The 23,816-nt window shown below is 44.9% G+C and overlaps 1 protein-coding gene across 8 annotated transcripts in view; it reads left to right on the top strand.

The window, feature by feature from the left end:
- FRMD4B (FERM domain containing 4B) overlaps positions 1–23,816 on the top strand; it is an 85,925-nt gene that overhangs the window by 49,030 nt on the left and 13,079 nt on the right. For 7 of the 8 annotated variants that reach the window (XM_074836001.1, XM_074836007.1, XM_074836006.1 and 4 more), the window contains 9 exons: positions 7,434–7,517; positions 8,717–8,782; positions 9,833–9,890; positions 10,812–10,898; positions 20,349–20,425; positions 21,516–21,654; positions 22,171–22,312; positions 23,135–23,268; positions 23,358–23,477. In XM_074836001.1, coding sequence (XP_074692102.1) covers positions 7,434–7,517; positions 8,717–8,782; positions 9,833–9,890; positions 10,812–10,898; positions 20,349–20,425; positions 21,516–21,654; positions 22,171–22,312; positions 23,135–23,268; positions 23,358–23,477 — 907 coding nt within the window. The remainder of the gene's footprint in view (positions 1–7,433; positions 7,518–8,716; positions 8,783–9,832; positions 9,891–10,811; positions 10,899–20,348; positions 20,426–21,515; positions 21,655–22,170; positions 22,313–23,134; positions 23,269–23,357; positions 23,478–23,816) is intronic. The other variant, XM_074836003.1, reaches the window with a different exon arrangement.

The raw sequence follows: 23,816 nt of genomic DNA, 5'->3' as shown, positions 1-23,816 counted from the left end.
CCAGAAAATTCATCATCCCCCAAGTTGTCTCCTATGCAGGGGACAAGTTGGAGACATGTTGCTGTTGTAGCTGTTAGGCTTGGATTAGCATCATGGCATCCACAGCCTTAGGGAAAAGATGCTCTCCCCCTTGTCCCGAGAAATTTCGTCAAGCACAGGTTCAATATTAAACGCATTGCCTTTTCCTGTTGTAAAATTAAATGTAATGGCTTTTGCATTCTAATGTATTCATCTCCTTTCCGTTGAATATCTGGAAAACTTTGTCAGGTCAACAGAGTTGCTCCAGTCTTGCGCCGTCAGCTGTGAGCAGGACTGTGGGCTCTGGTCTGACTCCAGACAACATCCTCATTTTAAAAAAGCAAAAATAAATCTCTCTTGCTTTTCCTTCCTGTGGTGGTTGGGATCTATCACGTGGTTGTATTTTGTGCTTTGAGGAAACGGAACGACAACTTTTCAGCGTCAGCTTTTTTTGCTTTTGCAGATTTGTCAGGTCTTTATCACTATTTAGATACTTTATTTTTCTTGTGGTTCCATGTATCTCTGTATCAGCACACAGGGCTGTGATAACAAGCTTTAAACTTTGCTGCTGTACTCAGACATGCTAAAAACCCACAACTAATATGGCTAAGCTGACTTTTGTGTGAACAGGAAGAAAGCATGAATGTTAGAAATAACAGTCTGTTGTTGCGAGGGAAGGGTTTGGGATCCTTCAAGCACTGTATCAACTGTGAATAGTCATCTTTTGCTCTGCAGTAAATCCCCAGGTAAAGCAGAGCCGTTCTGCTTCCTGTCTGGTCTGATAGAGAAGCACTGCTGACGCGTGCTGTTGGTATGGCTGAGCAGCTCTGTAAACGTGGATATATTGTACCAGATCCGTGGGACTGAGAGCCATCACCAATGGTAGGTGTGTTGCTCAAGGATCAAAAGGTTTTATCTTCAGAATTTTGGTATTTCACATCAAGACCTGTAAAAGACGACCTGAGAACTTAGGAAAGATTCCAGTCACAGATTTTCTCTAGCCGTGGATAATTGCTTCCTCAGGATGCTGTTCCTTGTCCGCAAAGTGGAAATACAAACAGTGCCTCATCTGCCACGGTGGCTCTGGGAGCAGCTGGTGTTCTCACTTGTCTGGTCCCTATGTCCTTAGATAGAGGAGTGTATGTATATAGCTGATATGCGGAATGTTGCTTTTTCCTTGGTGCTCTTTGTCCATTTTCTAAAAGTCAATGAGTAGGGTCACCAAACACCCATGAGATCAGTAGGCACTGCTGCTGCTCTTTCAGTGTCAGGCAGGCCTTGTGAAGCAGACAAATTAGCCTAAAGGAGTAAGGCTGGAGCTACAGGGTCAGGCCTGGGGGTCCAAGGCTGTGGTCCGGCCTGTTGTAAATGTGGAGAAGGGTTGCCCAGCCCCAGCTGCACTTTGTGTTTGGTGCAGGTCCCTCTCAAGCTATGAAACTAAAGCTGTTGTTGCAGTGTGGGAATCCACAGCATGGCCGCGGTGTAGATGTACAACAAGCCTGGTGTTGAAATAGCCATCTGCACTGCTTATCGTGTTCCTTTTCACGTACAGGGTTTGGAAGGCTCTTAGAAATGCTCCTTCAAATACCTTTCTGAGCAGGCGGTTCCTATCTGGTATTCAAGTGGCAGACTTTGCAGCCCTGCCCCAGGCAAAGCTCCCCACTGGCTGTGGGGGTTAAGGTTCAGCTCTGGCTGTCCTGTGCCAATGGAAGCCCCTTGTTCGTGGCTTTTCCGGATCTTGGTCTTCTTTCAATAGAAGAATAACTTTCTTGAGTGTGCCAGCAGACCATAAACTGAAAGGTTGGGAAATGATGGGAAACGTCTGGCATTTGTCACAAAAGAGGATTTGTCAGAGAGCACATTTCAAAATCCTGCTGCCAAGATCCTGCTGCTCTGACATACTCGAAAGCTGCTAAATCCATTGGCTCTCCCCGTACCTTCCCTGCTCTGTCTTCCTTCCCCCCCAACTTTTTTCTCTTGCACTTTTAACCCTGCTCATTTTTTTTCCCCTCCATTGCCTTGTTGCTTCCTCCTCACACCTGCTTCTTGTGGTACCTTGAAAGGCAGACCAATCTCCATGGGAGTGCAAGGTTGCCACACTCTGCCCTTCCATTTATTTAAAACGAAAGCTGACAGAAAAGGTACCTGTTGCTGAAGCAGTCCAGCTGCAGTGTGATGGTCCATGTTGCTGGCTCTTGTCTGTGAATGTATGGAATGGGAGCACCTTGGAGACCTTGGTAATGCTACCCTAAGTCTGATGACCTTAGAGAGTCACTTTAGGACTGGGCTGGGGTGTGGGCAGCAACATGGGATGTTCTTGTACTGTTATGCTATTGCTTGTAGTCGCAAAGGAATACAGTGGTTATTCTCGAGAAACAGGGTCATTACTAACACCATCTGAGTAACCTGCCCAGCCTTCTGAAAACTTAGATTGTCAAGCTTTCAGGTGTCTAGTCTAATTGTGTGGTGTTTCTGTGTATTTATTTTGCTAGTTCTAAATATCATGAACAGAGTAAGAAAACTCCTGATGGACAGCTTTTAAAGCATCTTCACAATGTAGGGTAATATTGTATCATCCTTTAGCTTCACATTTCCTTGTATCTCTCATGCAGTTCTCAGAAGTGTCTACTGATTTTTAGGTGTCCATGAAATAACTTTCAGGTTGACTTGAGAGGTTGGTCGATACTTTCTAAAAAACAAGGCCAGTCTAAAATCTCCCTGTCGTGTGCCTAAAATTCATTTCAAGAATTAACCAAATATAATGTAGTGACATTTAGAAAGACCCAAGAGTTGACTTATTCTAATGATCACATAGCAACACAAGAGTAGGTATTTATGTGAGGTCAAGAGGCTTTGAGAATAGAGGAAAATCACTATACAATGCACTTGCCTCAGTGATAAATTCCTACTTTTATACAGCGTTATCAACACAATTCAGCAGAGGCAGACACACCTGCCATCACTTTAGTCAGTTAAAAGTTGTCTGAAGTCCTGTCCTTATCAAGCTGTTAATATTTACAAAGACATTGTGGGCTGATAAGCTTTTATGTTGTAGTCCAATATATTGCTTTTGCTGCTCTGGGTGTGTCTGTTGCTCTTCACGTTTTGTGCTAATGTCATTAACCACATCTTACTACATCTAAGCTCTTACCTGTGTTAGCAACAGGCATAATCTGTTTTTGACAGTGGGTACAGGGAAAAGCCTGGGCAGCCATTGAGAAATGCTCCTCATTAGCACAGTTCTGTAAATCTTTGCCTAGCAGGGAGTGTTGTATCACTTGGTTACAAGCTGTGAAGATGCACTTTCTGGGAACATAAATATGTAAGCCTTTTTTAATTTTCAGTAATGTGTTTTAGGCAGAGCATGCCACGATAGTCTGGCTCAGTTCCTTCCCAGATTTCTGGTGGGGTTTTAGCAAGATGCCTAAAACTTCACTGTAATGTCAGCGGGTTGTAGGAAACAAGTGGGATTGGCCCTGGTTTGCTGCTAGAGATAGTTTGAATGTGGTAACTCCTATTCATAGTATGGTATGTGGTTAAATATTGCTATTGGTTGTTTTAGAGACAAGCTGCCCTTCCATAGAGCTGGCACTGATGAGCAGGGCATGCTGCTGGGGACAGCGTCTTGTCCAACATTTGTTCATGTTGGAACAGAAAATTAAATAGGGACAGTACCAAGAATGCAAGCTGCGGTTTGGCCTGAGGATGGTCTGATGTATATTTTCATTTACAATGCCCAGATCAGTTCAAGTTCTGCTTGATGGCTGCCAGAGAGAGAACTCCCATTTAGAGGGTGGAACAGCAAGGAAAGGGTCCGTCTGCTGGTTTTCTTTAATTCTTCTCCATGGTGGAAAAATACTTGAGATGAGTTTCCTATATTCCCCTCCTGGGGAATAAACAAACCTTTTGCCAAAAAATGTTCAGTCCCATTTACTCCGGGTGGTTTAAGTTTATGTGTATTGAAATTATGCCAAGAACCACCCGTCAAGAAGCCCCCTCCGTAGCAGAGGTCAGATTAGCTGCAAGTGGGCCTCTCTGTCCCGACAGCCGAGTTCTCCTCCCCTGATCAGAACCGACCATGGAAACACCAGATACAATGCTGGTGTGTTTGGGTGGTGGATAGCATAGATGGTTGGACATCTGGAGCCAGGGCTGTCTGCCCTGTGATTTCTGTATCGCCTTGTGATCGTTGTAAAACCAAACAGGAACAGGTAATAATTCAAACCGTCACTCCTGCTATCTGGAGTTGTCACCTCCGGGGAACGGCTGGATCTCAAAGGGCTTGGGAAAGTGATCCTGAAGGTCAAGGGGAGACGTGCTTGGGCTCCTCGGTGCAGATGAAGTGATAATGAACTCTGTGGAAGGAGGGGGAGGACCATTCGAGGCTTTTATTATCCCTGAAGCCGTGAATCATCCCGAATGCTAATCCTTCGGCACACAGTCAGCAGATCTGGGCTGCGCCGTGCCAACCTGCACCGTCTGAAAGTATCCAGCATGCGAGGAGCTGTGCCCCGTTTCTCCCAAGTCTCTTACATTTTTCGAGGATTATTTCATGCTTTATCTTACAATTACGAAGGAAAAGGTAAAATTCTCATGTGGCTTCTCAAGAGACTTTCAGGCCTTCTAAGTCCATTTTAATTGACTTCCTCCAGCTGCAGATGCATGGGACAGTGTATCTGAACCTCAGGGTATGAGGCTGGGTCCCTTCTGGAAGGCAAGTCCCAAGGGCAAACTTTGCCTTGTAATAGTGTTTTTTCTATTATTGCAAGAAGTTGGATGGGTTTGTGGATTGGCAGAACAGAGAAGGTCCAGCTCTCGTGTAAGTTGTCACAGCTCTGTGGACTCTGCTGAAGAACTGCATTAGGGCCCGTGGTTCAGGGTCAGTGCTGGAGACGTGCCCCATGTCATGGCAAGATGTGATTGCAGCCCTTTGGTCACTATATGTCCCAGCTCAGAGCCCACAAGCCTTGTTGGAGAGGTGGGTGTGCTGGCTGGCTGATGCTCAGTTTAAATTTGGTGGTAGATATTTCCATATTGATGAGGTGCTACTCATCACTCAAGCTTGACTAGCACCCTTGTTTTGGCATTTGATGAGGATAAAGTAAGTTGCTGCCCAACCAGGTCCAGAGGCAAGGGGACCAAAAACCAAAGGGGAAGGCGGGTAGCCCTGCTAGAGGCCAGGAATTGTGCAAAAGGTGGCCTTTCAGAGCATGGTAGGACGCAGCTGCCAGGATTCATGGCATTTCTGCAGAGTCGCAGTGGTGGGGAGGCGGCTGGCCCATCATGGTTGGCAAAGGAGAGCTTGGGACCTTTCCACCCAGCTGCGGTGGTGGTGGCTGGGGAGTCCCCTGTCCTGTCCCCCCTGCCCAGCTGCCTCTGCCAGAGCTCAGCTCTTGCCTCCTGGCATCAGCCTCGTCAGTGCTTCAGCGCTCGCTTGGGCGTTTTGTTGTTCACTGGCAATGAGGTTTCTAAATAGGGGTTTAGAGACCAGCCATTAAACCTCTGATTATGAATATTGCAGGTTGAGAGGAACAGCCCTTTTGTTTGGTAAAAATGAGCTATTTTGTTATTGCTTCCTTTCAAAACCTCTCCTACTTCATTGTATTTCCCTGCCAACCCTGACTGCTACAGCAGCCATTGCAGTTATGAGTCAGGCTTAAAAATAGAAGGAAATTTATATTTTAATAATCAATTATCCTTTGAGTCTATGATTTGAAGTTGGAAGGGACCACAGGAGGTCATTTGGCCAAACCATCTGCTCTGAGACGAGTCAGCTGTGAGTTCAGACCAGGTTGCTCAGGGCTCAGTTTTTTGGTTTGGAGTGTTTTTATTTTTTGCTCTGGTTTCTGAGGCCTCAGGAGGGTATGCTCTGGCTACATTTTCATGTGTCCTTACAAACCCCTGGTAATCTATCTTCTTGCTGCAAGCTGAGGTGTCCTACAGCCTTCTGATCCCAACAAAATGAGCTTTTAAAGGATGAATAGAACCCTCTCAGCTTTTGTGAGCATTGGCTGTATTTGAGTATTGGGAGGAGAGATCCTGATTTTCTACCCAGCTGTCCCCGTTTGTGGCACTTGGGTGCTGGCCAGCTTGCAAAGAAAAGTGCATATTCCTGGCAGAAGAGCGCCAGCCCGGCAAAGCTCAGAAACAACAGCTCCTAAGCACTAATTGACCCCATTCTTGGCACCTTCATCAAAGAGGTTGTAGAATAAATAGGCTGTTGATTGAACTGTTTCCTTGTCCCCAGAGGTGGTCCCTCTTAGTCGGGGTTGAGGCACATTGTCAGGGCTGGGGAAGAAGCTTGCAGAGCAATTGCCTGTGCTCACTGAAGAACAAAAAGCTTTAATTTACTGTGCCTTCCATGTGACATCTGCCATGTAAGATGGAAATGTGGTAGGGGTTTGCTCCCTCCTGCATCTGCAGAGGTTGATCCACCGTGCCCATGGAGCAGATTTCTGTGCTCGGGTCCACTCTACTGATGCGCACAGGATGCTGATTTTGAGGGAAGAGTGGGAACGTAGCTCAGATGAAATCTCTAATAGTGGAATCTGATGAAAACAGAGGTCAGGAGCAGGAAAACACCTTCAAGGAAAGCCTGGATGCAGAAGATGAGGCAGATGCTGATGGATGTGACTGATGCATTCTTTACGTAGAAAAGTCATGTTCGTGCTTGTTGGTGTTGCTGAGGAGGCATGCAGAAGTCCTGCAGAAATGAGGTGTGCAGTTGCAGCTGATTAATTAATGGAACATATAAGGAGAAAATACTAACCATTTTACTGATGCTTGTAAATAGGTTTTTAAATATTCTGCTGGGGTTTTTTTGTGACAAAATGCATTCACATACTTCAACCTCCTTTATTTTGTTCCAGGCTGGGCCTGGAGTCCAAAATATTTGAACTTTTCTGCAGAATGAGCAGTACAGAAAAACTATTTCCAGTGAAAATATTTTCAAGTATATGAACTGAAACACTTCGTTTTGGACCTGAGACTTGACAAATACTATTCTGCTTTGTGAAATTTATTGTGTAGAGGTAGGATTTTAGCTCAAGATAGAGCAAGAATTAGCACTACAGGCCTTCCTTTTGGGCAGAGGCTTTCCTTCTGCAGCTGTTTCAGGGCTCATTCTGCACTCAGCAAATAGAGTGAGTGTGTGCAAAGTAAATATTGATACGGTGCTCCTACCACAGTGGCTCGAGAATCACGTGTCTGTATAATGAGTTACAAAATGAGTCTGCATGACACCATATACATCACTGTCATGTGAGAGGCCCTATAGAGTTACGTTGCTATGACAGCCTGATATGGGGTAATGCACCATGTTCTTGGGTAGCAAATACAGCCCCTTCCGTCTGCTGAAACTAATGAATGCATCCATGATTCACTAGCAGTGACTCTGTGCCATTTTTGGTTTTTAGCGATGAAAACACTAGAAAAGACTTGAAGACACTGCCTGTCTTTCCTACCAAGACGCTGCAGGAGCATCCATCACTTGCTTACTGGTGAGCTATTTACTTTAAAAATGTAAATCATTGCTATGAATGGTAATGACAAGATCACTTTTAAACAGTTTTGCAAACTCTTTTAATTCAGCCTGTATAATACAGGACTTAGAGTTAATTGTTTGTGTTCAAGCATTTGCTGTTTTTAGAATGTTATAAATGACACGAGATCCAATGCAAATCCCTCATTGAGAGTTCACTCAAACTAAATTGCTGGATCAGAAACTCCAGGATCAGAATAAGTGGAGACCACGTGTTAGAAAGAGCCCAAACTTGAACTCCAGCCAAGCCTGGGTTTGCAAAGAGCACCTTGCTCTTCAGCTGACACACGGTAGAGCCTCTGTGGTGGGTTAACCTTGGCTGGCCGTCAGATGCCCACCCAGCTGCTCCCCTCAACAGGATGGGGAGAAAATAAGCTAGAAAAGCTGGAAACAGAAAGACAGGTCCCATTTTGTGGTTTGAATTTGCTGTAAAGGAACACAGTATTTGGGGTGAATCAATGATACTGTTTCCTTGGAATTAATGCCCTTTGTGCAAGTTTGACTCCATCATTTGTTTCTTTTTTTTTTTTAGGCTTGATATATCTAATGAATTTTCAAGTATACCAGTACTTATGATTTGTTTTTTTCAGAATGAATAGTGCTGGGTTTTTCTTTGCTTTCAAGTGTCTGACACTTAAATGCACATTTTATTTCACATTCTGCTAAAACAAAATGTTGAAGTATATAACAGGAAAAATGCAAAAAGGTCATTGCTGACAAATCTATTTTTTTTTTTCCCCTATGAAATGTCAGGGGAAAAAAATATATTGGAATAAACACATTTCTGGTTTAACTTTTGTCTTGCATATGGAGCATTAACCATCCTTTGAAGTTTCGGTCCTTTAGAATGTGAAAATGAATTTATACAATTAGTGCCATTATTCTGTGGCAGCATCTGCAGCAGAGCAGGCTGGTCCAAAACGATTCGTTAATTAGTCTGGAACGCAGCATGCAATGGTGGGTATCAGCCAGGCAGCTCCACGCTGCTTAATGAAGGGTGGGAAAGAAATCAGTAAGAAACAGAATGTAAACCAGAGCAAGAAATGTACAGAGGGACACTTCTCTGCATGCTGAGCAGGCATCTGAATTTCAACAGATGCCGTCACACATGAAAAAAGTCACTGAGCCTCTAATTTGGGTTTTGCGCTTGGTTTGCAGTGAGGACAGAGTAATTGAGCATTATACACAAATTAAAGGTCTGACCAGAGGACAAGCCATTGTTCAGTGAGTATGACACTTGTTAATTTGTAAAGATGGTATTTTTACTTTTCTTTTTTGTTGAGAAGTGGTAGTGCAGGCTGTTTGGTCATTATTGCTCACAAACTTTACCATTTGTACCTGTCAGATTGGTTTTTTTGAGTTATATTTCAAAGTTAAATTATTTGAAGTTTCAGATTTCACAGGCTTGCAATTAAGGTGGTGCATCCTCATTCAGACACCTTAAATATAGAAGAAATTACCTGGACCTTACTTTATCGAAAGACTCTTCTCCATACCCTGCTTGCTAGTATTCACACCAAACACTTAAGGGCGAGTATTACCGTAGGTCTGCTCAAAAAACAAATGCATGTTTGAAATGCTCTGAATTTGGCTTGCAAAAGAACAAGATCTTCCAAGATGCATGCAGAGCCTGTGGAATTTTATTTTTAATTTACTGTTAATATTACTATACTCCTAGAGGCAAATGCAGTGGGATGTGTTACGAACAGAGAAGTTTGAGATGATTGCCATGGTTGCGAGATGTAGACAACTTGTAGTTTTTTCTAACGTACCTCGATGCCTGTAACTGCGTCAATAATTCAGGGGCTTCTTTCAGTAGGAACAAGGGAGAAAATTGTCTGTTTGGTGGTTGTCTGAATTGCCTCACGAAACAGTCATACAACTGCATAAACACTTTCATTTAGAGCCTATCTGTTGTAACCAGAGCACCATAATGGAATAATTATGGGCAGGTTTTTACTGCCAGCATTTCCCAAAAGGCTCACATGTTCAGTTCAGAATTTTTACTTTCAGTTCTCTGACCTTCTGATAAGAGATTGAATGTTTTGTTGTATGAGAGATTTTCCATTTGCTTTACCTGGGCCAAAATACCACATCTTTCCCTGAGCCAGGATGCTAAGTTTCTTCTGAAAACATGGGCCTTCAATTATTAAGAGCTTCAAAATATGCAAATGATAAATGACATGTCCTGAATGTATGTGTGAAAAAAAATATGTTAATAGATGTTATTCTCTCCAGAGAAAATCATCTGATACGCTATAAATCTGTCTACAGGTACATGAAAGTGGTAGAAGCTTTGCCAACATATGGAGTTCATTACTATGGAGTAAAGGTTAGTAAATGCCCATAGATAATGTGATTGCTTAGCTTATTACGTGTGATTACATTCCTATAGGAGTAGTTTGGTGATTCAGTACCCTTCTATTGGTATTAAATCCTGCATTTTTCAACCTTTTTTTAACCCTTCAATATTCTTCAAAAATTGTTTCCAGAGAGCCGCAAAGCATTATGTGCTACAGAAGACAGAAAGGATTCTTTGTAAAAGCTTCTTTAGGAGCTAAATTCATATCATTTTAATTAAACTGGATATCACTTCTAGAGCTAAAGCAGTTAATAGTTTCCCCAGAGACATTTCTAATCAAGATTAGAAAAAAATACGGTGTAGAAAAGACTATTTCTAAGTGGCAGGTGATTAGTGGGTGCGTACTTGGAGTGGGGAAATGCGGAGAAATATTTTTTGAGTGATGGAAATACACCGTTTATTCCTGTTTGTAGAGAAGAGCCTGGGCCAAAGTGTTTTGTGCAGAAGAGCTCAGCAGAGATGATGTCTCCTTACTTTGAGTCATTGCCATGACTGGTACCTGGGAAGCTGATGTTCTGCACTGTTCTCTCCTCCTGTGGCCTCTCCATGCCTGAATTTAGTGGATGCAGTCATTGGCCACAGTTTTCTCTGTCCCGTATCCTTCCCCCCCTCACAGCCACTCCTGCAATGAGTGACACCCCCTTGTTTCAGCAGCACTGTTGCTTTTTTGTCCACTGTGCACAACCACCACGTAGTTTCTTGCCTCTGCCTGAGAAGGCGGGGGGAGAAAGTTTCAGCATTCACTCCAGCAATCCACTTCACATAAATTTGTTTGCAAAAAAATCTTTGCTCTGTACCTATTCGTACTTGTCACAGAATGAAATGGGCTGTAATCCTGGAATTGTTTAATTCTTAAGTAGCTCTTCGTTCATGTGGACATCCATTTTTCAGGATAAACAAGGAATCCCATGGTGGCTTGGAATAAGTTACAAAGGAATAGGCCAGTACGACTTACAAGACAAAGTTAAGCCCAGAAAAGTAAGTTTTTTGCATCTGATATTTTTGGGGGGGGGGGGGGGGGGGGGGGGGGGGACGGAGGTGGGATGGTGTTGCATGTCAGAATATACTTTTTAAGCTGTTACTTATTAGACTAGTGAGCAAAAGACTAAGGATTGGAGGCAGAAGGATAATTCTACTGGCACTGAGACAGTAAAACTCCCTCTCACCTAGATAGTGGAAACTCCCTTTGGAAGTTTTGGCTTGCGTGTCGTCTTGAGTTTGGTGGTCTCAGCCAGGGATAGCTACGAAGTATGAAGCAACCGGATTTCTGCAAGTCTCAAACTAAAGGCCTTGTACTCGAGCAGTGTTTTCACTTGGCTGTAGTAGGTGGTTTTTGTGTGTGAAGTGATAAAAGGCTCCACTGATAGCCATGAAATCTGAGTGGAACTGCATGAAACTGCAAGCCTGTTTAGCAACTCTGTTTCCATGATGCAATGAATTGTAAGGGGGGATTGAGAGTAAATGCCAAGTACTGGAAGTCATTACTCTTTTTTTTTTTTTTTTTTTTTTTCCCCCCACCCCCCTGCTCCCCAACGTGTCTCCTTTAGCCTGAACTCTGCCAACAACCTCCCTTGCCGTTTAAGCAGGGCAGAGGGTCCCATATCGCACTCTCAAAGCCCCTCTCAGCGAGCCCTAGCAGGCTTTTCTGCCGGCGGCCTTGGAAACCCATCATGCGGCCCAAGCACACGATGTGTTGGGAGCTCGCCCAGTCTTGTAGCCACATACGTCTCCCTGTGACAGGACTGAGCCCTGACAGTCTTTGAAGGGTTATTGAACCCACTTGGCTGGGGGGAAGAGCCAGGACTGCACATGCAGGAGCTGTGCTGCTGGGCCAGGTGTGTGTGGTTTCTTTCTGGTCATGTCTTCATTGAAACATCTAAGCTGTGAGGAGATGGAGACCTGGAGTTTTGCTGTTCTCCTTCCCCGGGAATGATCTGGGCAGGAGTTCACATGAAGTGTGTGCATCCTGCCAGGGAATTTTACATTTGCAAAATGATATTGTTTAGTGTATTTGTGCCAAAAAACACAGCTTAACAAAACTTCCTTGTTAAGAGTAATTCCCCTTTAAGCTCCCAGCTTGATCTCTTTTTCCAGAGCCAGGCTATGACTTGGTTTCTTTTGGTATATTTATATACGTGTGTGTCCAAGGTTGAACTCATATGTCCTTCATTTGCTTTATATAGTAAAGCACATAATTTCATCTTGGGTCTCTCTTACCATGTCTGTTCTATATGACAGTGACAAGAGGAACCTTAGAAAATCTAGTTACTGTTAAGGCAGCCATTGATTGTCAAAGGAGAGCATCAAGGAGCTCCTCTTGTTTTTGAGCACTTCCCTGTTTTTAGGCAACATTCACAAGATTTTTCCAGTCAGGTCAAACACAGATCATTCTCTAGCCAAGATGTCCAGCTGTGACCAGCAACTCTCTCCAAGCAAATGCAGCCTGCCTGGCTAGAAGAATTGCTTTGCCAAGCAGTTTTTATGCATGTGGGATTTCAGTTTACAATATCAACCACGCAGATTGAGAAAATTTTTTTAAGGTCAGCAGGGCCCAGTTACCAAATCACACCCTGCTACAGTTAGTTATGAGGCGTTGCCTTTGAATGCAACAGGAGTTCTGTTGAAGAAAAGTAAAATAAAAAACAAAGGTCACCTCTGCAGTGGAAGTGTTAAATGGAAATGATACTAGTTGTCTGCTTTCCTGTAATTATAATTCTACAACAGAGGACAGATTAAAATGGAAGGTGGGAGAGAAGAACCTAAATGCAGAGGGGAGATTTAATGCAATGGATATGGCTGTAGTATCCTTATGGATTTGTGTCTGATTTCAATAAGAGGGGACAAAAATGACTTAAGCCACAACTTGTCTTGAGTCATGACTACTTTTAATATGTGGCTAAATATGCAAACAGTTTCTTTATACAAGAAGTGTCTCAGGGTTTGAAATACAAAGTGTGCTTCTGGTCTGATCCATGGAAGTAATTGGAATCAGATCGCTTTCGGAGAGGGGAGCAGATGCTGGGTCTAGAGAGGCACCCAAGTCCAGACTTAGTTTTGGAATTAAAATGTTGAGGCACTTCTGTTTATTTCAGTGTAGCTATAGCCTTGCTGCCTGTGACGCAGCAGGCAGAAGTTTCCTTTCAACCATATTGTTGTTTGTTCATATTTACAAATGTATCAGAGTGTGTTTCAGAGGGAGAAGACTCTGTGTATAGCTTGCCTGAATCTCTGAGGAGTCAGCAAGCACAGTCCTTTGTGAAGCAGCAGGCAAGAGGAGAATAGGCATGTAAATTATGCCTGTCTTTTGGAGCAGAGGTGGTAGTTTTGCTGGATTTAGCAGAATTTTCTTGCTTTGCTTTTCGGGATGGAGCCATACTCACAACTGCCATGTGCTGATGTTATCCTGCTGTTTATACTGTGGATCAAAAGTGCTGTTGTGTTTATCCCTAGCCATCTGGGAAAGAGCATCCTTATTGTGCTCTACTTCTCCAGTTAGTGATGTTTAAATATATGTGCAGCTGATTAACTCAACAAAAAGGGAAGGGCTGAGTCCAAGTCTGAATACCAAGCTGGCCTTTCGTAATTTTAAAGGTAGAAGTGATCTCTCGTTGTGCAAATCTCTCCGATACTGGCTGCAGTGGGAAAGTTGCTGAGTTTCTGGTGGGAGGCTTTGAACAGGAATTGGTGCTTGTGCTCCAGCTGAATTCCCATGAGATGGTTTTATTCTGCTCCTGTGTCTTCTGCAGTGCTAATGGCTGCTGTCAGATGTAGCTGCATTTGCTTAATGTGTTCCTAGGCATCTGTTAAAGAGCTAAGTCCATGTTCAAAGTAAAATTTAAAAAAAAAAAATACAGAATTAGCTGCACCCATTAATTCAGTGTCAGTTAGATCCCAACAAATATAACCATCCTCCTCAAAAAAAGTGAAATCTTTTGGCTTTATCCAAGTAGGTCTTCAGGCAAAGAGACCTAAATATGAGCCTTGGAGCACAGTGGTTATCCCAAGATTTTGTTGTTGGATCAACACTGTTGTGTGAAGTCCAAGGCTGAGAACTCTTCACAGGAAACAACTTGCACGACAGACCTGGATGAAGCAATCTCCAGATCCGTATCGCCCAGCCTTGCCAACGCTTGCGCATGTATCGTCAATCATCCGTGAGGGGAATGTGTGTTGTTGGGGCGGACGGTGTGTAACTCAGGGCTGGACCAGGAGAACCTGCCGTGTCTGTCTGTGTGAAGCTGGCTGGGGAGGTTTGAGTCCAGCTATTAATATTTTGCTGGTTGACCTGAGATGGTTTGGAGAGAGGAGTTTTGTTGCTCTAAGTCGCTCCTGAAAGCTTGTATTGCTTTGGAAGCGATGTCTAGCAAAGCAAGCCCATGTTTCACCCCTCGCCTGGGACTGCAAGCTGATGGGCACCGAGGGAAGCACTGTGCTCCAGCACTGTAATAGACTGAAAATGGAGGATTATTTTCTGTCACTTATGAAAATTGTCTTTTTTTTTGTAGATAAAAGCAGTGTGGCTCCACACTGGCTGGAGGTTACACTGAGCTCAGTTGATTATAATCCTGAAGTCTCACAGGACATAAAAAAGACTAGGTTTGGCAACCCTTGTTCAGATTTCAGCTCAGACCTGGGATTAACTCTGCAGTCCTGCTGCTTTGCAAATATATTCTCCCTTCAACTGCAGTTTAATACTGAGAGATGCCTCCTGCTTAGAGAAATGCCCCCTGCCTGCTATGGGGTGTCATGCCAAGATCCTGTCCCCAGTCTCCTCTGAATCAATTAGGAAAAGCATAAAACGGGTCCCGGGACTTCAGATGCCATTTCAAAACAGAATAGATCTTCTTTTATCTCTACCCCTATTCGTCTCACTGGTGAGATAAACAATGCCTTGTCTTGTTTATGGAGCGTGTATTATGGTATGAGTTGAGTTTATTCTGCGTTCAGCCAATACGTGGTGATCCTCTGAGGGATGGGAATTTGAGAAGGCAGCTTGCTGGCTTTTTGACTTGTTCTCCCACTTCATTGTGTTTCTGTGGGCGACTCCCTGATGATAAATGAACTATAATGTCTGAAGAGAACAACTAATCTTGCTATGGTATTGTTTCAAATCTACAAGAATTTCAGTTCTAATGCTGGTTGTCTTGAATACATTATGTTCTCAGAAATGTTTTTATTACAGTATACTAATTTTGAAATGGGTGGTATTTATGATATTTTTCTTTTAATTCAACATATACTAAGAGCTGATGCTGAAAGTTCTCCCTTGCAGAACACTTAATGTAAATTTGCTGTCCTGCATTCATACAGGCTTCTCAGCAGGCAAATCTAATTAGGCAGATTTCTTTTATGGTGTTTATTTCTTATGAAGTAGAAGCCATTGATTTAGACATAAGATACTAAGCTTGCATAATTATTTAAAGTAAACACAGAGCTGTTATGAGACTGCTCTGAAATTCAGTTCCTTCCAGATGCGTGGAAAGTTGCTTGAGTGTCACCTGCCCCAAAACACGTGTGTTGGATCAGTTTGTTGCTGAGATCTCTGATTCTGGTTAATGCTAATGCCAGTGAAAACTGGGCAAGGATGGATCGTAATGTATTAGAAATGTGATTGAGGAGGTTTTTAGAGGACTGGCTTAATATGTAAGAGATGAAGGATGCCTCCAGGTGAACACTGCCAATTAATGCTGGCACAGGTGGGAGCTGTCTGCTGCCTCCTCTCAGAAGTTGCTGCAGGTGGGGCAGTTTGGCTCTCCTGCCATCTCCTCAGATGCCTCCCTCCATGGCCAGGCATAGCAATTTAAAACAAAACGATTTTAGTTGGAGGTAGCATGCCAGACAGCAAACAGGAGTGGAGGGCCTGAAATGCTGCCCTTCTGCCAGTGTTGCTGGCAGGGTGGTAATTTCCTTCATCGGGGTGGGGTGCATTCCTGTGGGCAGAAATCTTTTATGTTTCCTTGGTCTGAATTGCCAGATTTGTCTGGAGATTGCTGTTCCCAGCCCGTTCCTGGGATGCTGGTTGCCGAACCTCCTTACAGGCGCTGCATGTACCACGAGGTGCTTTGAAAGTGCTTCATGAAAAACTGTTGAAAACTCTGCAGAATGGTTTGCACTTCCACGCTGACCTTACCCTCGGGTGGAAATTCAGAGATCTGGGTAGTTTAGCTCTTGGTCAGGATTTGCCATCAATCTTGGAAACATCCCGAGTGCAACCCTGGTACGTGCTGTGCCCAGGGTTGGTGCAGCAGTGCTTGGCCACACAACCCCTGCAGCCAGCTTCTCCAGATTTTTGCCCTCTTGAAAAAAAAAAAAAAAAAAAAATTAAAAATGTTTAAACAAAATAAATGAGGCTGATAGGAATATCAAGGAAAGGGCCCCTTGAGCAGCTCTTTTGCACGTTTCTCAAGGTAGGGGCTCTGCCAGTTCCTGCCTGTGATCCTGATGGGGCCGTTTTTCCAAGCCAGCAAGCTCCTGCTGTCAGGCCCAGACAAACTTGTGTTTTATTCAAAACTGTATGCAAGATCAGCCAGGTAAAAAAACCAGCTGCTTCTTTTATTAAGGTGTCTCACTGCTTCAGCAGTCTGTGACTGCTTTGTGTCTCATTAGACTGCAATTACAGCTCTTTTTGTATGGGAAAGAGGGTTAGGAGGATGGTTATCTTTTTGTTCAGTGTTCTGTAATATCTCGAAGAGGATCACAGTAGAAATGCAGGAAGCTTAAACTCATGGGCTGGCAAAAGCATCAGCTGGGTGTTAAGAGTCTGGCTGGTGCACAGAGGTACCAGAGTAATGAGGTGTGATCAGAGAACTTTGCACCTCTACCTTCTCCAAAAAGACCCAGAAAACAAACCTTGACCAGGCCCAGTTCTGCCTGTAGAGTTGGACAGGCAGTCCACACACACCCCCTGCCCCCCCCACCCCCGCTATACTCAGTGAGAGTTTTCAGAAGCCTTTAGGGATCTGGCAATCAAAATGGATGGGAAGGCTATTAAGAAAACATTCATTAGCTCAGGTGGACCTAATCATCTGGTTAAAAGGAACATACATTGCAAAACTTCCACAAAAACATTTTAATTATTGCTAATTGTTCTTCCAGCCCTCAAAAACCAGTTTCAGATTTCCGGATTTTTTTTTTTTTACAACTCTTTTGTCATTTAATATGCATGTAGTTTAGGTAAGATTGAAATTAGGAATGATTTAGAAACATGTCTATACAAAGTTAGGGAGCATTTTAAGAGAGCAAGAAAACTTTAGTGCAGTGACAGCTTTGAGTATTGCCTTTTGATCACAATTTAGAAAGATTTTATTTGAAGGAGTTTATAGGATTTCATTTGGTTTACTCTGGTTTATTCTTTATTATGGTGGTTTTGCCCTTGTTTGTGTTGAGGCCTTTTTTTCCTCTTGTGTTCATGAATGCAGACATGTTAGACAGAAACTTGTTAATGTATTAATTTAAGTACATCTACATAAATATTATTAGTCCACAACTTATGATCGTTACTTGTGTAATCACTGACTTTTTTTTTAAAGGACCTGACAGCAGAAGTGTTGTCATAGGAGTTGATTGCTAAGGAGCTTATATTGTTCTTAAGTGAGATAACTTAAGGACAGGGCACTTCTCAGTTCCTGAGAGCAAAAATGTGTCCTGTGTGCAAAATTTCAGACGCTGCTTCCCCATCTCTTCTTCAGTGGAACAGCAGCGGGGGGAGCTGGAGTTATCCTGGTCCTGTGTGTCTCTGGGCAAAGAGGCAAATGTCTTTGTGCTGAATGTACCCGGCTACAAATGCTTCGGGCACTGTGGGCTGGGCTGGATCTCGCAGGGTGGGGAGGAAATGGGGCAAAGCTCTACCCACATCCTGAGGCAATTCCATGCAGGTTTCCTTACAAATGCAAAGGATTTTTTTTTTTCTTCTTCCTTCTCGGCACCATGGATGATCAGGGATGCATCCCACCTGGGGCTGGCCTTGGATTTGCACAGGTGGCTCCTCATGGAAGGGTCCACCCAGACCCTTGGAGGGCTCGTGTGTCCCTCTGCCTGGGCAGGAGGCTGCTCAGGGTGGTGGGGCAGCTGCATTTTTGTCCCCTTGCCAAATGCGACCCTCTTCACTCCCACTGCCCCTGGGACGGGTGACTCCTTCTCCCACAGCCCTCGGGAATGGCGAGTGCATCCGGAGGGGAAAAACCCAGAGGAAGTGATAAAGGGGACCGGGAGTCATCACCCGCAACCGATAAGAGGCAGCAAGGCAGTATTTTTTCCAGAGGTCATGTTTGAAGCACGCCCATCGTTTTTACGAGCGTGGGAGCGGGGCGGCCTGGAACGCGGCGCGATGCTTCTGGTCCAACCTGTTGGCTGTCAGGCGTGAGTCAAGGCCAGCCGGGACTGGGCTGCCTGCCGCAGCCCCCCTCGCCCCGCTCGCTCACACCTCAGCCCCCCGCGAGGCCTGGGGGTGCTCGGAAAGGGCACAGCCCCTCGGTTGAAACAGTCTTCTGCTCTCTCCTCGGTTCAGTTTTTCCTTTATCCAGGGGAAAGGGTGGGTCGGGGAGGCGTCGCTGCCGGGAGAGGCGGTGATGTCAGGCGTGTGTCAGCAGTGGGAGGCGAAGCCGGCGAAAGCGGAGCGGCACAGAGGAGGGATGGCACGGCGGCCACCGCCTGCCCTGCTCTGCTCATGTCGCCCTTGATGCTTTCCAGAGTGGCCGGTGGTGCCGGGGAGAAGGGGCCAGTGCTGCGGGGAGGTGAGTCCGGGGAAGGGAGAGAGGGAGGCGGCCAAGCTGCCAGGGTTGTGTTGGGGATCCCTGTGTGCTGGGGCACCCACGGGTGCTATTACTCAACATCCTGACATACTTGCATGAGCTCTTTTCTTTTTAATTTTATTTTTAAAAATGTATTTGTTTAAAAGTTCAGTGCCAAGTTATAAAGAGGGCACTTCTGAAAGCAGTGCAATTAGACAGGGTGCCTTTAATACAAAGATAAACTTACTTAAGCAGCAGAGTAAAACTTCCACGGTCTTTTAGAAAATGGCTTATTAGTTTAAGTACATGACATTTCCCCTTGCTGTGTTTTTCATATAGCAGGATCTAATAATAAATTGTAGTACTAGAAAGGAAAGCTTTAACTAAACAGAGGGAAAGGTCACTGAAAGAGCCAGAGTTTTCCCCACGAGCACATGCACTGGGTTACGTTTCATTTACGATCTGTGTTAAGAATGTTTCAAATGAAGCATGGCATAATATGTAATCTTTTACAAAACTTGAAGTGCTTCCATAGTCGGAGTGCAGTGTTGTCGGGTTTTGGTGGAGGTCAGCAGAAATGTTGCCTGTGCTGGGGAATTCTGGTGTGGTGTCTGCAGCCTTGAAGGCATTTGAAACACTCCAGTGGGGAAGGAGGGGGTCACAGTAATGGCTTGGGTGCCTGGGCTGGATCGCTGGTGTCACAGGCTGCTCTCTCCTGCATAACGCTGGCCCTGCCTGCCCAGCCTGGGTGGAAGCTCCTCAGGCACCTTGGTGTGGGCTTTAGCTCCGGGAAGTAGCTGGCTGTAAACTACAGCGTGTGCTGCTGCACTTGAGCCCCCCAACATCTTCAGGTCACGTCCCTGGGGACACCTGTACAGGTCTCCATGTGCACCCACACACCCTGGTGCTGCTGGAGAGGCAGGAGGTGGTGCTGCAGAAACCTGCACCGCGGGGCCAGGGAACAGCTCAGCCAAAGCTGGGCTGAGAAGATGCAACCCCCAGTGGATCATCTCCAGAGGGTGGCTAATGCTGGTGCACAGGGAGAGCGGATTTGTATGAAATTCTGATCCCACGGGTGCAGCTGTCAAGCCCTGGTTGACTTTGATCTCTTCTCCCAGCTGGCACTTTGCAGGAAATCTGTGGTTTCCTTACAGAAGTATGCGTGGTGGGGTGGCTTCCTCCTGTAGCTGCTCTTTCTCTGTACATGTTGTACCCCTGCTCCACAAGATTATGCTGAATCTCTCACCCAGTATCTTCAGAATAGAAAGGTCCTGGTTTTCCCTGAGCTGCTGCTGTTCCCTGGGGGTGTTCTGACTGAGGGAAGTGACCATAGGTGTCTCTGCAATTACTTTGTACAGAGACTTTTGCATTTAATCAGAGAAAATTTCTTTAGCTGCCCTCCCAAGATATCAGTGAACTTCTAGCAGTGAAATTAAATGCGCTGTTAATGGAAACAGATGTTGTCACAGGCAAAATCCTCATTCTGCAATGCATTGTCTGTAAGAGTGTGAAATTACTTGAGGGGCATCCTATATATTTATGTGCTTACTTATGTTATGAATGTTGTTATGGCTGAGTCCATGCCATAGCTGAAGATACACAGGAATTGTAATTTGCAGAAATTACATAACCTTGCAGGGAGAATACCAGTGATTCTTGAGAGTGACAGTGCTCTGCTTCTCTCTCCCAATTCTCCTAGCTATTTCAGTGGAAACAGCTGGAAAACCTTTATTTCCGTGAAAAGAAATTTGCTGTGGAAGTACACGATCCCCGCAGGTAAGGCTGGAGGAGGCAGTTGTAGCAGCAGGATGAATCTTTACCCGGACTGGGGATTCATCATCTCGTGTTAGCAGGTGGGGATGGGAGGTGCCTCTGAGTTCAGCACTGATCTGAGTTTACTCTGGGCTTTGCAACACTGAGCCTGATCCTGGGTTTGGCAGGGCAGTGTGGGGCTGGATCTGGGCTGTGGGTGATGGACAGGCAGTGCTGTGGTGTTGCAGAGGGGGAAGGTCACAGTCGTAGTGAGCAACCTGGAGCAACTGTTGATGTGTTACGTATCTGGGGTCCTTCTGTCAGATTGCCTGTGGTGTCCACCGAGGGAGTTCTTGGAACAGAGGAAGGACTATTTGTCATGGCCAAATTGGCTCACTTTATGAAACCCTTTCCCAGGAGGCTGCTGTAACATGCCTGTGCAGCATGAGACCTGGGAACGCAGCCCACAGGACCCGGACATGACTTTCTTGCTCACCTCCTGCCCTCCCCTGCCTTGGCAAGGATGCTCCTTCCTCTGAGCTTGAGCCTTCAGGGGCCCAAAGGAGCACTGCCAGTTAGGGTGGGAGCTCACCTGCAGGCTGCTTTCCTGTGCCTTCCCCGCAAGATCCCTCCCAAGAAGAAAGAGCCTTTGCCCAGGGTGAATTTCTGACTCCACCTTGCTTTCTGTTTCTCCTGCTGCCATCCTTTCTACCTCTGGCAGAGGACCACCGTGCCTCTCAGCTGGGCCAGGAAGAGCAGCATGATGTTCCTCTGATCCCCCCAGATCCCCTGTCCTGCCTGATCATTCCTTTCAGGCTCCCATGACAGTCTGCTTGCCCTTTCTAGGTTTGTAGCATACACAGCCATTGGTCTTGGCAGCACAACTGCTCCATGTTGCAAAGCTCAACTTTAAGTTCAAGAGACTTTAAATTTGTAAAATTAAGGGAAGGTTAGGAGGGAGGAAAGGCAGCAGCACCGGGTGGTGGGGAGAAGGAAACATGAGTTTTCACATCTCTAAAATAAAGGCAGAGCCTCAACTGGTTGAGAGAGAGGCATTTGGGACTTTAAACCTCAAAGACCTGTCTTGAAACTGTATTTCTTTTCACCTCCTCAGAATTTCAGTGTCAAGAAGGACCTTTGGTCAGAGTGGACTGGTAGTGCAAACCTGGTATGCAAACACTTCCCTGATCAAGTCCATCTGGGTGATGGCAATCAGTCAACACCAGTTTTACTTGGACAGAAAGCAAAGCAAAGTAAGTTAGAAGGCATTTTACTGTGGGCATAAGTTTCAACACTTCTCCTGTATATCCTTTGGTTTATGTCTTTACATGGATGAACTACTCTCCAGAGAAAAACTACATATCTTTTTTTGTCAGCTTTTTGAGCGGACTATTAGTGACAGTATTGTTATTCGATCCATTCTAGCCTGCCTGCAATTAAGGGCTATGGAAGTGTAATCACAGAAGAGGGAATTCCCATGTCTCAGTGTTTAATCTGCTTTTTCTTTTGTCTCCTTCTCCTGTTCATTTTAAGCACACTGCAAACAGCAAAAAGATTTTGAGTTGGGAGGTGGTTCAGGCATTGGGGGCAGAGGGGGAGAAGAATGCCAGCACAGCCTTGTGCACCGTGAGCTCCTGCACGATGCTGTTGCTTTAGCCCTTAATTTTGTGGGAGATGTGCTGTGAAACGTCACCTTCTGTGACCCCATGTTCTGAAGTTAGAGGTAACTCGAGAAGGCTGAATTATTTTTTTTTTTTAAACTCCTTCAGGCAAAAATTCCTTCAGCCAGAAGTTTGGATGATATCGCCATGGATCTGACAGAGATGGGAACACCAAAAGTTTCAAAGCTAGTGACTTTGGAGGCAAAGAACCAGCTTATTATGGCCAGCAATGGCAGTTTGATCTCATCAGGTAACAATTTGTGTATATGCAAGGTGGCGAAGTACCGTGGGGCTTGTGTATGTTAAAAGGGAAAATGAGGCTAGCTGACCATAAATAGTGACATATGTGAAGGCACGTATAGTTATGTATCTGAAACAGTAACTGTTTCATGCTGTTTCCTCCCTCGTAACTAAATAAGTAAATAAAAATATGCTAGATTGATAAGCACCCATATACTCTTGGTCCATGAATAATTTGATATCAGTTTACCAGTCAGTCCTTGAATGACTCTAAGTCTCATCAAAGTCTGAAGGAAATTTGATCCAGGCTAACTTTAAACACCTGTTCTAGGAGTTGAATTACCCTGAGCTTCCTCAAAAATGAGCAGACAAGATAAATGCTTCCAAATAAAGCTCCGCTCTGGAGTGGACTTTGGATCTCTCCCTTGACTGTGGAGGAAGGAAAAAGAGGGGAGATAAAAGCCTGGCTGCCACATGTAGGTGCCTCGAGGTGAAGCCTGAGTGAGGAGCCTTAGTGTCTGTCTCGAAATCAAAGTCAAAGCCAAAATATCAAGTATAATTGTAGATATTGCTAATGCAATGACTTATGTTTTGGGTGGTGGATTTTTGGGGTGTATACTTGGGAGTTACCATGCAAGTATATATATCAGGGGGTTGAAAAAGTGCAGATTTCCTTAAGGCCTGCTGGCTGGATGACATGAGCTGGCTGTTGCACTTTGAATAATGTGTTGTTTTGCTGAGCTGGACTGCTTTGGGGAGATCTTGGCTTCCTTGACCAGAAAAAAATGGCTTTTGCCTGCAAATCCTCTGATACAGAGAGTGTATTTTTCAGGCTCTCAGGATTCGGAGGTCAGTGAAGAACAAAAGAAGGAGAAGATTATGGAACTAAAGAAGAAAGAGAAACTCCTTCAGGAGAAACTGCTTCAGAAAGTTGAGGAGCTGAAGAAAATCTGCCTGCGTGAGGCGGTGAGAACTGCACCTTACAGTGGGGTCAGGGTGGGTGAGGGCTTTTCTCTCCTTCTGGACCTTCACATGGAGCCCTCTCTGTTCCCCAGGAGCTGACGGGCAAGATGCCCAAGGAGTATCCTCTGAGCACTGGAGAGGAACCTCCCCAGGTCAGGAGACGTGTTGGCACAGCCTTCAAGCTGGATGACAACCTGCTCCCAAGTGAAGAGGTGAGTGTTGCAGTTTGTTTTCACAGCAGAGGTGGGGTGGCCATACCTGGGGCCAGAGCTTGTAAATAATCCAGCTCTTCCCTGATTGTTTAAGAGGAGGCAGCTGGGACAGTCACTTGCTTAGACTAGGAAATTTAGACAGGTACCACCCTTATTTCAGCCATACTGCCTTTGAAATGACCAGGAAATTGGCTGTTTCAAAAGGCTTTAAAATCCCCTGACCTGAGCCCCTGATTTGGTCATGCTGCTCAAATTTTAATGGACATTTTGCTGCTAATTAGAGAAGAGCATGTTCGTAACACTGGCAACCCATGGCTATGAGCTTTTGTCAAGCGTTGA

Source organism: Strix aluco, chromosome 11, assembly GCF_031877795.1.
Source record: "Strix aluco isolate bStrAlu1 chromosome 11, bStrAlu1.hap1, whole genome shotgun sequence".
In the NCBI taxonomy this organism is placed as follows: domain Eukaryota; kingdom Metazoa; phylum Chordata; class Aves; order Strigiformes; family Strigidae; genus Strix; species Strix aluco.
The sequence above is the reverse complement of the archived record's forward strand: the minus strand, read 5'-3'. Positions and strand labels throughout refer to the sequence as shown.